The 16,734-nt window shown below is 43.7% G+C and overlaps 1 protein-coding gene across 1 annotated transcript in view; it reads left to right on the forward strand.

Annotated features, from left to right (window-relative positions):
- The window catches only part of LOC149871843 (cytosolic phospholipase A2 epsilon-like), a 52,204-nt gene that overhangs the window by 11,636 nt on the left and 23,834 nt on the right, over window positions 1-16,734 (forward strand). Inside the window, exons 3-10 of the mRNA XM_090034642.1 lie at window positions 2,601-2,737; window positions 6,304-6,435; window positions 10,953-10,993; window positions 11,477-11,519; window positions 12,348-12,411; window positions 14,427-14,590; window positions 14,743-14,835; window positions 16,424-16,461. Coding sequence (XP_089890768.1) covers window positions 2,601-2,737; window positions 6,304-6,435; window positions 10,953-10,993; window positions 11,477-11,519; window positions 12,348-12,411; window positions 14,427-14,590; window positions 14,743-14,835; window positions 16,424-16,461 — 712 coding nt within the window. The remainder of the gene's footprint in view (window positions 1-2,600; window positions 2,738-6,303; window positions 6,436-10,952; window positions 10,994-11,476; window positions 11,520-12,347; window positions 12,412-14,426; window positions 14,591-14,742; window positions 14,836-16,423; window positions 16,462-16,734) is intronic.

Consider the following 16,734-nt stretch of genomic DNA (forward strand, 5'->3'; position numbering starts at 1 on the left):
ACGAGCAGAGAGGCTGCTCTGATACAGATACGCTGTAATTACAGCATGGTAATTACCACACTCCAGCAGCCTCCACCATTTCATGTATCAGCATCCCCACATTTCAAAATGGAGGTGGGGGTGTTTTATCTAAAGCTGATTCAGCAAGCTTGATAAATAGTACCCCTGCTACCCTTTGGAAGTGCAGGTGTGCTGATATACAAGATGCTCTGGGCACTTTTATTAGAGTGGCTCTTGGAACTGTTCTAATTAAAGCATGTCCCTCCCCTCAACACACACTCCTGGAGCATGTGTATAAATGCCCTAAGATGTCACCTTGCCCACTTCGATTGACTTCAGACTAACAGGACAAACCACCTCTATTATTTTAGATTACCAGTAGTTGAGAAAACAAACAGTAGTTTTAATAAAAAAAGAAAATTACTTCCTCCCCCTCCCTTTTTTAAACAAGAAAGAGTATACTTTCTCTCAATTTCAGAAGCAACAACTCTTTCAATTGGTCAGCTTCCCACACTTCCATTCCTCTCTGGGTAGGATGCAAGTTTGAAGGTGCTGTGAGAAACCAGTTGCTGTACTCTTTTTTTTGTTTCTCTTGTGTATTTGTCTTTTCATTACTAATAATCTCAGTATTACATTTACAACTAGTAAATTGTTTTTAAAATTATTTTTGGTAAAGAGTCAATTTGTTGAGAAATACACTTTTTGGAGCTGGAACTAGGGCTGTGCGAAGCTTTGCTGGCTGTTTCATTTCGATGCTGTTTTGACTGGTTTTGAGCTTGAAATGGTGAAATCAAAAGAAAACGAAGAGTGTTGAAACGAGGGCACTCAAAACATTTCAAATTTCAAAGAAGCCAGGCAGTGGGAGCCAGGGAGAGCCAGGGCTGCTCTCCGAGCTGCTCTGCAGCCCTATGTGGCTCAGCCCAGCAGGGAGCGCAGCCCTGGCTCTCCCTGCCTCCCATCGCTGGGCTGTGCTCAGCTGGTGGAGCCGATAGGAACACAGCACTGGCTCTGCCCGCTGCCTGCTACTGGGTTGCGCTCCGATCGGCTTTGCTAGCCCCATGGAGCTTAGCTTGGAAGGTGGGCAAAACTGGTATTGCACTACACCTCCCAGCACTGGGCTGCATTCCATGGGGCTGCAAGCTGCTGGGAGCTGAGCCTGGTGGAGGGAGGCAGAGCTCAGCACCAGGGCTGCACTCTGGTTCCCCCTACCGGGCTCAGTTCCATGGGGCTGCAAGCTGCTGGGAGCTGAGCCTCGTGGAGGGAGGCAGAGCTCAGCACCAGGGCTGCACTCTGGTTCCCCCTACCGGGCTCAGTTCCATGGGGCTGCGAGCCTCTGGGAGCTGAGCCTGGTGGAGGGAGGCGGAGCACATCCCCAGTGCTATGCTGAGATTCTCCCCACCGGGCTGAGTTCCACAGGACTGCGAACTGCTGGGAGGTGGAGCTCAGCACTGGGGCCCCACTCCACCTCCCTCCACTGGGCTCAGCTCCATGGATCTGTGCTGGGTGCGGGCCGCACCCAGCGTCGGTCCCAGGCGGCAGCAGCTGCCCCCCGGCTGCACCCCTGGGAGTGCTGCGGGGCTATGCTGGGCTCCTCCTGGGGGAGTGGGCCCTTGATGTGCCTGCCAGATCACAGGACGCTGCTTCTGTTGCCTGGGAAGATTGGTGCTGCCACTGGCCCCAGGCGGCAGGAGCAGTCTCCTGTGATCTGACGGGCACATTGGGGGCCCACCCGCACCCCTGGGAGGAGTCCAGAAGAGCCCCACAGTCCTCTTGGAGGTGCAGGCCCCCAATCTGCCTGCTGGATCACAGGAGGCTGCTCCTGTTCCCCGGCTCCTCCTCGTCATCCCCCTGAGGTGCAGTTTACCAGAAACCTCTGCATCTATCTCTTTGAAACTTGGCAGGCTTCATGCCTTCAGAAACAGCTACCATCTCTGCATGTTTCATCCAAATCAGGCAAGAAACGACAAAGTAATAGGCAGCTTTGTGCTTTCCCATTATAGCTTATGGGCGAAATATCGAAATAGTCTCTAAACAGCGAAATAGTTTAGAAGAAATGAAACGGAACAGTGCTTTCAAAATGAAATGAAATGAAACAAAATGAAACTCGAAATGAAACACTGTTCCATCAAAATGTTGAAACTGCAGTCGAAGTGGAACAGTGCTGTTTTGCACAGCCCTACTGGAAACTGCAGAAACTTTGATGGAATCCAACAAATCATTTAACCTGAAATAAATGTTTAAAAAATTCACCGAACTATTTCATTTAAATATTTTCAATATATTCAAAACAACATTTTCAAAGGGAAATATTTTAAAAGGGCAGCACTGGTACATTCTAACTGTTGTGTGAACCAGCTGAGAAATGGAGCAGGTTTGCTGCATTTGGATCATTCTCAGGTTGTTCACACATAGCCATTAGAGTGTTACTAGCTTCTGCCCTTTTGAGGGGGCTACACGCATATTCCTGTGCTCACACCCTAAATGTTTTAAGTCAAACACTATTTTTGAGTCTATTGCAAATAATAATTTTTTCAGTTAGACAACTGAAATAAAAAGCTCAATATTCACAAACCTAATTGCTACACACCTTTTATATACAGTGAGCCAAACTGATTGTTATGTGTGCCTGTGGCTACCAACAGCTTCTGTTCAGGAAGCCCGGACTAGAACGATCTTTAACTGCAAAAACCCTATCTGGAATGAGACTTTCTACTTCATAGTACAAAGACAAGTCAAGGTAAGACCAGCAGCTTCCCTCCTGTCAGCACTTGGAGGATCTCCATAGCAGGCCTCTTGATATCACCTGAGTCAGGAGTTCCAGATGTTCTGCACCCTGCATTTTATACTACTTGCATTAACTAAGTGCTTGTAAACTTAAAATCATACCATATCATCAGTGTTTGGCTGCTGAGTACCTGGTTTCATTTGAAACATAAAAATGGTGGGAGTCTTCTCAGGGTCTGATTTGGTTGTTCGCAAGGTCACCCATAGCATCTTTAGCTTCACCTGTTAAGCATTTTGCTACTAACCCACTTCCGATCTTCATGCTTTTACATTCCTCTTTCTGCAACAGCAATAAGCTGACTGTTTAGTATGGTCATACATAGTGCTATTACTTGGGTTACCATATTTCCAGCTCCAAAAAAGAGGCTGTCTGTCATGGGACGGGATGGGGCGGAGGCAGTGGGGAGGGAGGAGGAATATGATGGTGGGGACTGGCAGTGACGTGCTGGTGCTCTGCCCATGCCCATTCTGTTGCCCTTGACTGACAAGGCACATGCCCCCCAGCCCTGCTGCTGCCCCTCAGTCCAGACCCACTGATCCCAACCTTGCCAGTGCCCCTTACTCCAAAACAGCAGTACCCTGCTCCCACCCCTTGCTGGTGCCCTTCACTCCTGGCCTGCAGCCCCATGGTACTGCCAGTGCCCTGCACATCCAACCCACAGTCACCCATTCTGTAGCCCATGCCCCTCACTCCTGACCCACAGCCCCTACCCCCTAGCACTGTTGGTGCCCCTGACTCCCGACCCACAGCCCCCTGCCCCTCCAACTCTGCTGCCCAAGGAGCTCCTGCATTGCACTGTGCCCTCTATCCCTCTTTTCCTTGCTGGAGCCCACATGGGGAGCATGTGACTCCCCCAACATCCAGTCAGCTTGCCTGCTTCTCCCAGCCCCAAGCAGTCAGCCTGGGAGAGCAGAAAACCCAGACATTTCCTCTTATTTTTAAAACCCACCCGGACGCAGCACAGGGGTCCAAAAAAGAGGACATGTCTGGGAAGACTTGGACATATGGTAACCCTAGCTATTACAGTAATTGTGGGGAAGGAGGAGTGGGGGAGAAGATACAAACAGTATACATCCAACCTCTACATTCAGCTCGAGCCCCACACTCACTTATCAGTGAATGTGGTTCCCCCCCACAACCACATTACACTCAACCAGTATAGCTAATGTCTAGGTAAGAGTTCTTGCTGAACTGTTTGGCTAGCTGCTATGCTGCCTTCCATAACCTGCATCCGTATCCATCCATCATTATTATCACGTCCCCAGGACAAAGAATGCTTTGCATTTGAAAGCTTGTCTAATTTTCTCCCTACTACATAGTTGGTCCAATAAAAAAAAATCACCCTGAGAAACTCTTGCTTCTCAGATAATTTCTGGAGCCTCACAGCTTCATCACTCTTATACTACCGATGGATAAACTGTGGTAATGTTGTTTGCAGTGACAGAAGGTATACATTAAAAAAAATCCACAATAAACATGATCATGTGGAATGACCTATAGCTTTAGCTAGTCTGAGAGGTATAATACTAAGGAAAAGCACTTGGAAGTATAATATGAAACAGGAGGATTACAGCCTCTCAGTTCAAATTGTGTTTGCCTAGGAAAACAGGGGACTGGACTTTACCTAGGAGGTCCCTTTCAGTCCTATGCTCCTATGACAGTGCACAGTGACACTGCATGGACCTCAGCTGTCTAGAACAATTCTTTTTTGGTCGCACCCAGTTCCTCCTTTTCAAAATGGTGGGTACAGTCGTGACTGCCTCAAGTCAATGACATCACTACTATTGGTGAACTGTCATAATGCAGGCATTTAAATGAGACATATTTTACACATAAATTATAAACAGTTGTTTGTTTTGCTCTTCAGGTAGCAGTAGCATGAAGAAACCACATAAACCCAGTTGCTTATGGACACCACAAAAACACTGAAAGTCTAGCTATTTTCATATGTTTTTTCTTATTGGTTTCTGCCAACTTCTAAGTAACAGGACATTGAGCAAATCACTAAAGCAGTGGTTTTCAACCTTTTTGGACTCAAGGCACCCTCATTAGACTCAAGTCAGTTCTCCAGAAATTTTGTAAACTGGGTGGCATCTGATTTCAAAAAGTAACATATATTACAGTGCTTACCCCCTTGCAGAGAGGCCAGGCAGTGGGGGTAGGGAGTTGACCAGACAGGGACAAGCCTGAACCTGTGCTTTCCTGCCTGTCTCCTCACACCTTGCTTATCTCATCATACCTCAGGGCACCCTTCAAAGGAGCTTGGCCATTGCACTGAAGGGCTCACAAATTATTTTGAGGGGTACTACCTTACTCCTTACATAGTGGGGTCTCACTTTTTCTCATATCATAATTTATCAGCATGAGACTGAAATATTTGTATTATTCACTCATGACTAGCAAGCTTGCTTGTGAAGTATGAAGATCACTGTAATTAGGGTGACCTTACATCCTGGTTTGGCTGGGACAGTCCCAGATTTTGGAGGCCTGTCCTGGCTGGCAGGTGAAAATTAAAACGAGCACCCTGGGTGCAGGACACAGTCTGGTGAGGAGGTGGAGTGTCCTGAGCTGTGAAAGGCCTAGCAGATAGCAAAATTGCCTCTAAAATAGATTAGCTTGATTAGTGGAATGACCATTGAAAAGGGGAGATGACTATTAACCTTTGTGAAGTAAAGAGCAATGGGTCATTAACAGTCCATTGACTCTCAGCTGCCTGAATAGTAATACCAGAGCTATATACCATGCTGCCCTGCCCCTGCCTCTGCCTGTAGCAGTTCTGATGACTTGGGATAAGGGCTAGGGGGCAGGGTCCCAATTTTCACATTGTCCCATATGGTCTCCCTAAATATAAAGTGGTGTTGATGAAACCCTTCTAGTATAAACCATTCCATCTCTGTACATGCTCAATTTTGAGCACTTAGAAGAGATAAAGCCTATTTCTAATCTACAGCTGAAGCATACCTAGGCTGCACTTCAGACCAGTAAGGTTTTAAAAGGATTAAGGACACATCTAGTGGGGGAAGGGAATGCTATTTTTTTAACTATTTGAAGCTGCTGTAAGTAGTGGCATGTCAAAATTAGTTCCAGCAGAAATAGAGTGCAGGCAATGTAGTCAAAGGTGTAGTCAAAGTAAAAAACACACCAAATATAGTTCTACAGTTTATCACTTGGATAACATCATCATATATATCATGAATCTATATACAGAAACATCCACATGAACAAACATGCCTTTTCAGGAGATTTTCTGAAGAGATTAACACTTGAGAACAGAGATTACATTGTCATATCTTGTATCTGTTTCCCTTGTGTAATTTTGAAATATGATCTACAGAGTGGAAACTTATATCTGATCCGAGTCCCATTAAAATAAATGAGGTTCCATCCTGGAGCAGGTCATAATCTGTGTGTCCTTGATATGTAGGCTATATATAAACTATGCCTCATAATTCCTCTTGCTCCTTGGAGTCTGAGCACAAAATGTAGCATTTACAGCATTATGTACCTCTGTCCCCAAGAACATCCTGGAGCTGAAAATTTGTGATGAAGATAAAGTCACCCCAGATGACCACCTCTACACTGTTCACTTTGACATAGCTAATATCCAGCTTGGAGGAAAAGTGTGCCTGAACTTTGAGTTGAATCCAAAGGTGAGATTGGATGGGATGGATGAGATTTAGTTGGGGATGGTCCTACTTTGAGTAGGAGGTTGGACTAGATGACCTCCTTAGGTCCCTTCCAGCCCTAATTTTCTATAATTCTATGAACCAGTCTGAATGAGGTGAAACAATGAACAGTTCTAAATTTCTCTCTTAAATTGCATTTCATCTAAAATATTATGTGAGCACTCACTCTCTCCCACATTCTCCCATTTTATTAAAAAAGCCCCATTGAGGTTGTGAAGTCAAAAACTCAAAACTTAGGGAAAGCCAGAACTAAAGTAACCTGTGCAATCTTATTTTTCTTAATTTATAGGCATACTTTATGATTAGAGCTGGATGGGACATTGTTCTACATCCAGACAGAACTAAAATCTTTAAAACTTTTCCTGAACAGAGAAAGAGACACACCCTGGAATAGCCAGTAGTCCATGGAGTTGGCTTCATGTTTTGTTTAAGAAAGGTACCTCTCTGACTCAGTACACCTTTCCAAATCTGAAATTTTGCTCTTGCTAAAGAGGAAGTGTTAGATTTCTATGGTGGCCAAACATCCTATTTCCTGAGTGTCTCAGAATCTTCAAAAACAGTGTTTTGAATACGTGTGTTAGGGATGAGCTGGGGCACATTGCTCAAAAAAAGGGTAATGAATTAAGGTTCCTTTCTCATGCAGCTTACTTTTGCATTTCTTGGTTTTCAGAGGTTTGTGTTTTACTGAACTTAAGGGGCACCAGATACGTAGGGTTACCATATTTCCAGTACTAAAAAAGAGGACATCTGTGGGTGGGAGGGGGCGGGGCAGTGGGGGGAGGGATATATGATGGGGGAGGGGCAGTGATATGCCCGTGCCCTGCCTCTGCCTCTCACTCCCAAGCCCCAGGGCTGCTGGTGTACCACACTCCTGACCTGAAGTCCCCTGCCCTCCAGCTCTGCTGGTGCCCACCCTGCACTCCTGACCTGTAGCTCCCTGCCCCCTCCCCCAGCCCTGCTAGTACCTCTCCCTCTCAACCTGCAGCCTCTGCCTCCCCAGCCCTGCTGTCCATACAGTGTGTGCCCGCGTACACAAATGCACACACGCACACAAACACTCTGTCTCTTACCTGGGAGCAGTTTACTGGGGCCTGTGTGCAGACCACAAGACCCCCGACAGCCAATCACCTTGCCTGCTGCTTCCAGCCCCAGGCAGCCGGCCTGAGAAAGCAGAGGAAAAGCAAAAACCTGGACATTTGCTCAAACTTTAAAAACCCACCCAGACACGAGGACCCTTAACTTCAGGGTAATGAAGAATGTTTTTAGTGAATTTCCTGTTCAGTTGGACAGTTGCTGTTAAGATGAGCTGGTCTTGTATTTGGTTAAAACTAAAGGACACTGGCTGATTTCTGATGGTCCTGTCCTCTACTGTCTGTTTTGTAATGTTGTACAGAGATGCCAGGATTAGCTCTGAATTAAATAGCTTGGGTACCAGAAGGAGGATAGTTACATTAGTATAACATTGGGCACAGACCGAAGTTAAGTTTGTTGTGCGATTGGTCCCCTGAAAGTGCTCTACTGCTATGCTGTGACTCATGTGGGTAGCTGCAGAGCACATCAAGAGTGGCTGATTGTGTGACAAACTAACACTCATTTGATAAGGAATCAGATGAAGGTGCCCCACTTTGGAGCACCTTAGGGCATTTCTGTTCCTTTGGGTCCATCTGTGGCATGATCGGGTCTGATATAGTCCAGCCCTGCCCCTGGTGCTGTCTGCAAGAAGGGCCCACTTGCAGCACAGAGAACCAATTTTGTGGGCATTTTACAGTGGCCTCATCCCTTGGTGCTGATTGGTAGAGAGGACCCAGTGGGGGAAGGAGGGAGGTGGGGGGGCGGGGCGCGGCTGCCTTGCCATTTGTGCTGTTCCTTCTCTCGGTGCTGGCTGGCAGAGATGCCCTGGCGGGGGAAGGAGTGGTGAGGGGGTAGCTGCTGTCTTGTCTCTTGCCCTTCATGCTGCCCTGCCAACTGGTGCCTACCCTCCCAGTAGCAAGGGCTGCTGGATTCCACTGGGGAGAAAGCATTTTATTTTTATTATTATTATTTTTTTCTGTTGATTTCACAGATCTTGCAGTTTGTGCAAAATTGTGAATTAAATAGGTCCCGAGTTATTACACAATACCTAAAGTTGCAAGTTAAAAAAACAAAGTTGCCACATAGATAATCAAGGGTTTGGGCAACTGAGGATATCCTGCATGTGTTGTTCTGGAGAACTTTAATAATAGGCAATGTCTCAAGCTCCAGCTGTGATAATTGGTTGCAGATATTTGTCCATTTCCATGTGTTTAAACAGCTTACCTTAAAAGAAGGGCTGCATGATGGGAAAAGAGTGACGTGTTGGGGGTTAGGAAAACCTAGTTATTCCTTGTTGTGACACTGACTCACGGCTAAAGCCAAATCCTCATATTGCTTTTTATCTGTTTTCCTGTCGCTAACACTGAGCGAGGAATAGTCTACCTCATAGATTCATATAAGTAAAAAAAAAAAATTCTGTTTGTGCATGCACTAAGATGCTAAGATGATGGGCATGTCAGAAGAGCAGAAGAATAGACACACATTACAGGTCAGGTTCTGACACTTGATGGAGTCTTTCTGCTCATTTTTCCTAAGGTTGCCTCTGTCAGACATGATCATTATTAAATTTGAATACTCAGAAGTTCTCTGTCACAAATTGTTGCCACTGACCCATTTATTATGTGGTAGAGGCTCTCAGGGGGAAGGGAGGGAAAGAACTGTATATTATGTTCTTCAAAACTAATTTTCAAATGTGGCATCTAAAATACCCCAGTCCTGGAATATTGAAACAAGCAGCTAGCCAAAAAAGGTCATTATTTAACACCTTTAGCATAGTGATTCTTTTTTACTTGAAAATGCTTTATGGATTTAGGCACATACATTTTCAGGTTAGGCCTAGTGTTTCTTAGACTTGTCATGAAGGCTAAACTCTGGTGTACAGTTGGAATAAAAAGAAAGTTGATAAAAAAAAAGTTAGTCTGTTAGTTTCTCTGGTCTGAGACCTGCAGACCTGCTTATGGCAACTAATTCATAGTTTTACTTTATGTTTAAAATGAGTAGCATAGCTAGTGCTAGAGGCAAGTGAGAAGAGCATTTTCCCTGGCGCTAAGTTAGGAAGGGTGCCAGGATTCCCCTCCTCTCCCACATATTCTGGCAGCAGGAGCAGCCCCACAGTTTATCCATGCTGGGAACTCCAAAACAGTCCCAGGCTGCTGGCATTGCTGCTGCTTTCAGAGCAATGGCTAGGGTTGGCAGAGGAGGTGGGGTTGGCAGAGGAGGTGGCAGGAGCAGCTCATCTGGGAACGGTTTAGTAATTCCATGCATGGGTAAATTCGGCTTGTTATACTTCTGTTAAAAAATATACAGATTTCCATTTGACGAAAACTGTGCTAACACAAGATAGTTACATTAACACTGTATTCCATCCTGCTCATTATTCCATTCCAGTGACCAAGCCCTTGTTTTGGAAAACTGTCTTCTTCCCCATCCTGGTCCTTCATTCCCTCCTGTTAGTTTTATTTAGGTTACTTTCTAAAATTTTGCTGTAGAGCATTCTATGCACCACCACCTTCAGCTCAGCTTTTTTTGGCAGAATGCCTACTGCAAAGAAACTTTTTTGCTCCTTTTCAAAATACTCCCCTGCTCCATCAAAGATCTGTTCTTCTTCAAGCTCCCCGTTTAGTCAGCTGTTGTAGGAAAAGGTCCTATTGTGGCAACATCTCACCACTTAAACATGCCTCCAACATAATTTGCATTGCCCATTGTAACCTGTAAGACTGTGTTCTTCTTAAACAGCACGTAAGTGCCAATCACAAGGAGTGATTTCCAACTTTTGAGTCTTGTACAAATGAATTTTCAAAGGACGCATTCCCCTTTTCCTCCCAGTTGCAGCCTGTTGGTAAAACTGGTACTCCTCAGCATAGCTCATGCACATAGGAACAGCCTGTACTATGCTAGTGCTTATGCTCTTCTCCCACACAGATCTAGTGAAGCCTGGAGAAAGCCAAAGGTTATAGGTCCCATGTTGCAAACCTTTCAGAGAATTTTTGTTTGTCACTTCTGACATCCAGTTGGCAAGTTTATTAGGGCCAGATACAAACATTATACTTTTACTAGTATAGGTAATCAGAATCTGGTCTATATCCATAACAGAACAGAAGTTTGGCGCACACAGACTGGTTTAAAAATGGGAGAACTCAGTTTAAGATTTGCACCCCCCACCCCAAGAGTGATTGTGTGTTCTGTTCACTACCAATCTAAACTGTTCCTCTTATAGAAAACTGTGTAACTTAGATTTATTCCGCCTTGGGCTTTTTGAATGTCTGTACCTAGTCTAGATTTATATTTCTGCAATAGAATGAACACTTCTAAATAGTGCCAGTCTGGAAAAAGAGTCAATTAACAGGGCTGTCTCTAAGAGAGATGGTTTTTTGCATGATTTTGTTAATTTCCTGATTTTTCATTCTCAGACCCAGGAAGAGCTGGAGGTGGAATTTGCACTGGAAAATATGTAAGCAAAAATAAAATGTTATATAATCTGTCATTGCAAGAGGCTGTTTGGTGAGATGGAACCAGTGATACAGAAGGGCCCTGTATGGCTGCTACATCCTTAGATTCTCCCCACTCCTCTCCCCCTAATGACTCCTTTTTCCAATTAATTCAGTTTGGAATGCTATACATAACTGATTTTGAGGTGAATGTGGCTATTTGTTTTATAATTCAGTCGAAGGAGAGACAAGAAAGGTAAACAAAGACCAAATTGATTAAAGGAGTTGAGAATGTGAGGTTACTTTGGAGACGGACTGAGCATGAGAAGATGGATGCAGAGGCAGGTAGTATCACAAGACCAAAGTGAAGGAAAGGAGTGGCTAGAAAGACTGATGTAGAAAGATTGGGAGAAAAGTGAGCAAGACAAAAATCCAGCAAAAATGTACCTGTGCTTCTGTAAATCATTTTTGAAATACCAATATGTCTCTTTCATTTTGTTTTTCAGTCCAGCTCTTCCTGAAAACACTGTTACTAATGGAGTATTAGTGGTAACTTGTATTTTCTATGCTAATCTCTGCATTACATATCAATACTCATGGTTCAAGTAGAATTAGAGCGGGAGTGAATGACCCCATATGCAGAACTCTTAACTGCTTTTTTCTGTTGAGTTGCATGCTGAAATCAGAAGTTTTGAACTTCTTGACAGTCCGCAGACCCACACAATTTTCATGTTGTGAAAGCCTTGGGCTGGAAGAGATGCGAGATTACCTGAACCCTCCATTTTTCTGACATGCTTGTTGATCAAAGGAAAGGAAAGGAAGTAACACATGAGAGCAATTATGTCACATTATTTCAGTGTCTCTTTTTGGGGATGCTGTAATAAGAATATTAAAGCTGAAAGCACTTTCACATCCCCTCCAAAATTCTGTATTGTTGAATAATGACAATTAATGAAACACAGTGATGAGCTTCAGTTCCCAGTCTAGTCGCCTTTTAATATGGCATAGCCCTCAACCTGTTACCTAAGGACCACATAACAATTACTGGTGTCCTACAGTGTCACTTTTTGGCAAGACAAGTTTAAAGTATGTTTCATAGAGGGAAGAAAATAGCTGTATAACATAGCACTATAATTAAACTATACGGACCAGGTCCTCAGCCTGTAAATCGCCTCCATTGGTTGTAACCATGCTTCCTTGATTTACACGTTCTGAGAATCAGTCCCAACAACTTTATTAGTGTTGATAGGGCCTTAGACACCACAAGTGCTGAGCTTGTTCCCTCTGCAACAGATAGCAAGAGAGTAGGACAGTGCACTTGAATTCATTTCTGTAGCATTCTCTGCCATTGACTCTTCTCCTGACCATCTCTTACAGTCTCGAGAAGTTTGCTGTCTAGAAGTACAGGTGGATGAAGGAAAAAAGGAGACTGATTATAGAAGTAAGACTTTAATAAGTAGTTATAACTGTATGACTGAAATTGGAAAAGTGGTAGATAGTGTCTCCATGTACTGGAAGAAGAAGGTATTCTACTGCTCATGGTCCTGTAAAAAGACCATACTGACAAAAGATGTCTGTTCTGTCCACTGGTAAAGGAGAATCTTGTATACCTTTCTGCAAGTGCCATTAGCAGCTAAAAGCTAGGCCGATTTCAGGAGAGAAAAGATCAGATGATTTTAATAGATCAGATGATTTTAATAGCTCAGATACATCACTGTATCACTGTCTGTCTGCTGTGTTGCAAACAGCCAAAGATGATTTCACCCAGCTGAATCTGCCCTCATTTCATTGTTCTGAATCAGGATACCACATCCCATCCTTTCCTGTCTGGTAGCCTTCTCTCTGTTTCTCTGAACACCTTGTTGTGGTGTCCCCAGACAGGTAGCTGTAGTCTTCCTGGCTATCCTCTAAGAAACTGCCCACCAGAAGAAATTACTACTGTAAATGAAATAGATTTGTGGTGAATCAAGTACATGTGGGCTTATTTATTTGCTTTGTGCAAAACTTACCATTATCAATCTGACTGCAACCTAGACTAACTCCAACCTGATATATCTGGCCATTCATGAATTAACTGAAGGAGACCACGTGTCAGTGCAGTATCTTCTCGCAGTGATCATTTGAGCTTGGAAAAATCTTAACTCCTGTATTAAAAACTCCTAGAGCACATCCAGATGAGCATGGACCTTTGTTTTCCCAGGGACAAGTAGCAGTAGCACACCTTGTGTGGGAAATGCCTGGGGAATGCCTATGCTGGCCCCAGGGGAATGCCTATGCTGGCCCCAGCAGACTTACTTGGGGTCCTTCCAGGGCTGCAGCCATGGCAGGAAGCTTGGCTGGCAACCAGAGTGTGGCTCTGACTAGCCAGGCTCTGGTTTGGGGTGGCATGAGCTGGTGCTGTGTGTGCCACCCTGGTTTTTTTCAGCATGGATTTTTTTGACCCCAGGATCTTCCGGGGTCAATTCCCCCCCTACCCATGCTGCAAGGTAGCAGTGTGGGGGATGCCTGCATGTGTGGTGTGTGGCACCACAGATGGGTCTCTGGCATCACATACTACACGTTCATGCTCTTCTGAATGTGGCCTTAGTGTCCAGTTGAATTCATGTCATCCTGATAAACCTAATGAAAGCTGCTTTGGAATCATTCAATGAATTTCAGTTTCTAGTTTGTAGGTACCTCAGTTCACAGACTGAATGACTAGGACATCTAATGACCAATTTACATTGCACCAAATTATAAAAGATTACAGTTATGAAACAGTCTCATTCCTTCCCAATAAATTAATTCTAGGTGGTGCTAGAATTTCACCTTAATTAACCCATCATTATGTTAGCATTCTTTCTAGATATATATGTCCATTTAAATGCAGCCATTCTTCATCACCATTTAATGTTAAGGGGCCATTTAAATGAATACAACAGAACAACAGTCAATCAATCAAATCGATCAAACAATAATTTGGGGAGGTATTTGTACTTTATCCTTTTGTTTAAAAAAGAACCCAAACCAGTTCCAATTCTAGACTCACTCAAAGGTGACTTCTGTATTTTTATTTAATTTTTTGGGGGACATCTCAAGTGATCTTGTGAGAATCCTGAATGGATAGTATTTTTATGGTGGGGGGGTGAGGGGCAGGGGAGCAGGGTGAGACTCCTTCGTTATGGTCCAATTTTTATGTAGCTCAAGGAAAGCCATTTTGAAACACGGAGTTTTCATCTAAACACGATCCAGTGTTATTCCAGAGAAGCACAATAAAAACAAAAAGTAAAAGTAGGGAGAAATAAATATTGAAAGTTAAATCTTGGCCCCATGGAAGTCAAAACTATTGGCTGCCATATCTGTCATTGACTTCTGTAGGGCTAAGATTTCACTTAGAGCATTTTTAATTGCTTGTGTAAAGGCTTTTCTGGGAAGGTATTGTTAACGTTCCCTGCATGCTTTGTTTCTTTTTTTTAGAGAGAGATTTCACATTCACAGTGGAAGGATCCTATGAAGGAACGAAGAAAGTTTCATTAGACTCTAGAGGCCCTCCTCTTCTAGACGCTGCCATGTTCCACTATGTAAAGCACAGTCAATCGAAACTGGATATTACACTGCCAAAGAACAGATTTTCCTGTGGTGTAGGTCACTGATAACATATAGTTAAAACAGCTAAAATAACTGTAGGAAGCATCATAAAAGTGTCTTCACATGGTATTTTGGTAGCAATGGGATTCTAAATAACTTTCTTCTCATGAAAATCTTTTATTCATATATGTATATATGTATTTAGTATAGGACAGATGAAAGGGAAATGGATATAAAAGGTCCCCTGACTGTGCATCTGAATTCACTTAACCTGGGAGAGAAAGTAACGGTAGTGCAGGTGAGTACCAGCTGCCAGCCTTTTGGAATAACTAATGAACAATATGTACACAGTTTCTAGATATGTTGTTAATAATATTATTAAAGAATACAATAACTATATTCTTATGGATCATAAGAAAATAAGGCTGGAAGGAACCTCACAAGGTCATTGATTCCAGCCCCCCATTTCAAGGAAGGATCATCCCTGACTAAATCATCCGGGACAAGTGTTTGGCTAACTTGCTCTTAAACTTCCAAGGATGGTGATTTCACGATTTCTTTAGGTAGCCTGTTCTAATGTTTGACCACCTTCACAGTCAGGAATTTCATCCTAATCTCCAACCTAAATTTCCCCTGCTGCAGTTTGAGGCCATTGCTCCTAGTCCTGTCCCCTACAGTCACAGATAAAAGCCCGTCTCCATCCTCTCTGTAATTGTCCTTCAGGTATTTGAAGACTGTTAAAAATCTTCTCAGTCCTTTCTTCTTCAGACTAAATAACCCTAGGTTTTTTCAGCCTTTCCTCATAAATCTTGCCTCCCATGCCCCTAATCATTTTTATTGCTTTGTGTTGAATTCCTTCCAAACTGTCCACATCCTTTTTGAAGTGTGGGGTCCCAAACTGGACATAATACTCCAGGTGAGACCTCACTAGTGCTGAGTAGAGTGGAGGAATCACTTCACTTGTTTTGCATGAGATGCTCCTGTTAATACAACCTAGTATGGTGTTGGCTTTTTTTTTGCAACAAGAACACACTGTTGGCTTATATCCAGTTCATGGTCTACTGTAGCCCCCAGGTCTTTCTGTGCAGTACTTCAATCTAGGCACTCTTTCCCCAGTCTGGATGGAGCAAGTGACTGAGAATATTCTTCTGTAAATCATGTAGTAATATTGAAACCAGATTTATCACTTAAGGTGCATTACATTTTTTACTAGTGGAATCAAAGCCACTGATAAAAAACTAGGTATACAAGTGCTCACGTGTTTTTACTGGACCAGAAATGGTGGGTCTCGTAGGAACTTCTTCCTCATATGATGCTATAGAAGTTGCCTCCAGTAGAGTTTCTACTAGTTGAATGAACCCTTGTACACTTACACTATTGGTAGAAGTCTCCATGCTTTCCTCCAGGGTCCCAATGTGGATTGCTTTAGTCCCCACTCCCTCCAGGGAGACAGGCTGTGACTAGGGTTGCACTTTACTGCTGTAGCCTGAGACAGCAAACCCATGATAGCTGAGGAGCTAGGAAAGCCCAGTCCTTCTTCACAGTCCCAGGGCCATGAAGCTGTGCCAACCCAGTTAGGCAGGGGAAATCCACCTACCAGCAACCCCTGACTCATGAACCATCCCCACTCCCATGAACCTGGACCCAGACCCCTGCATGGGCACAAGGAATGTGTGTGCGCACATGTGTTTATGTGTACCTGTGCATGTGTACATGCATGTGTGTGTATGTGAGGGATCCTGTAGGGATTGTATATAAAGGAGAGGGAGAGGGAGACCTTTCAGGGATACTGTGTGGGTGTGAGACTATGTTGCTGGGGCCATTCTATGCAAAACTCCACTTCAAACGGTAATTACACTTCTGATATTTTAATTCTTGATTCTCAGAACAAAACATATGGGGTTTATGTGAAAGCAGAAGAGTGGTAAGTCTTTTACTTATTTCCAAGTATTATGTTGGCCCTGTTCTATATAATCCTAATCTGTTTTTTAGAAGAATATGCTAATGTTTTAGCTTTTTGCCATCACTTCAAAACCAAGCAAGCTTTAAATTGGCTCGGTCAAAAATTGAAATACACTACAGGGCTAACAAATGATTAGCACAAATTTTACTAAATTATTTACTCAGATCATATGGGCCATGGCCATACAGCCCCCAGGGCAATCCTGAGAAGCTTGGCCCGCCAACTTACTAGGAG

Source organism: Crocodylus siamensis, chromosome 2, assembly GCF_052110815.1.
Source record: "Crocodylus siamensis isolate JL-2025a chromosome 2, ASM5211081v1, whole genome shotgun sequence".
NCBI classification, from domain to species: Eukaryota; Metazoa; Chordata; order Crocodylia; family Crocodylidae; genus Crocodylus; species Crocodylus siamensis.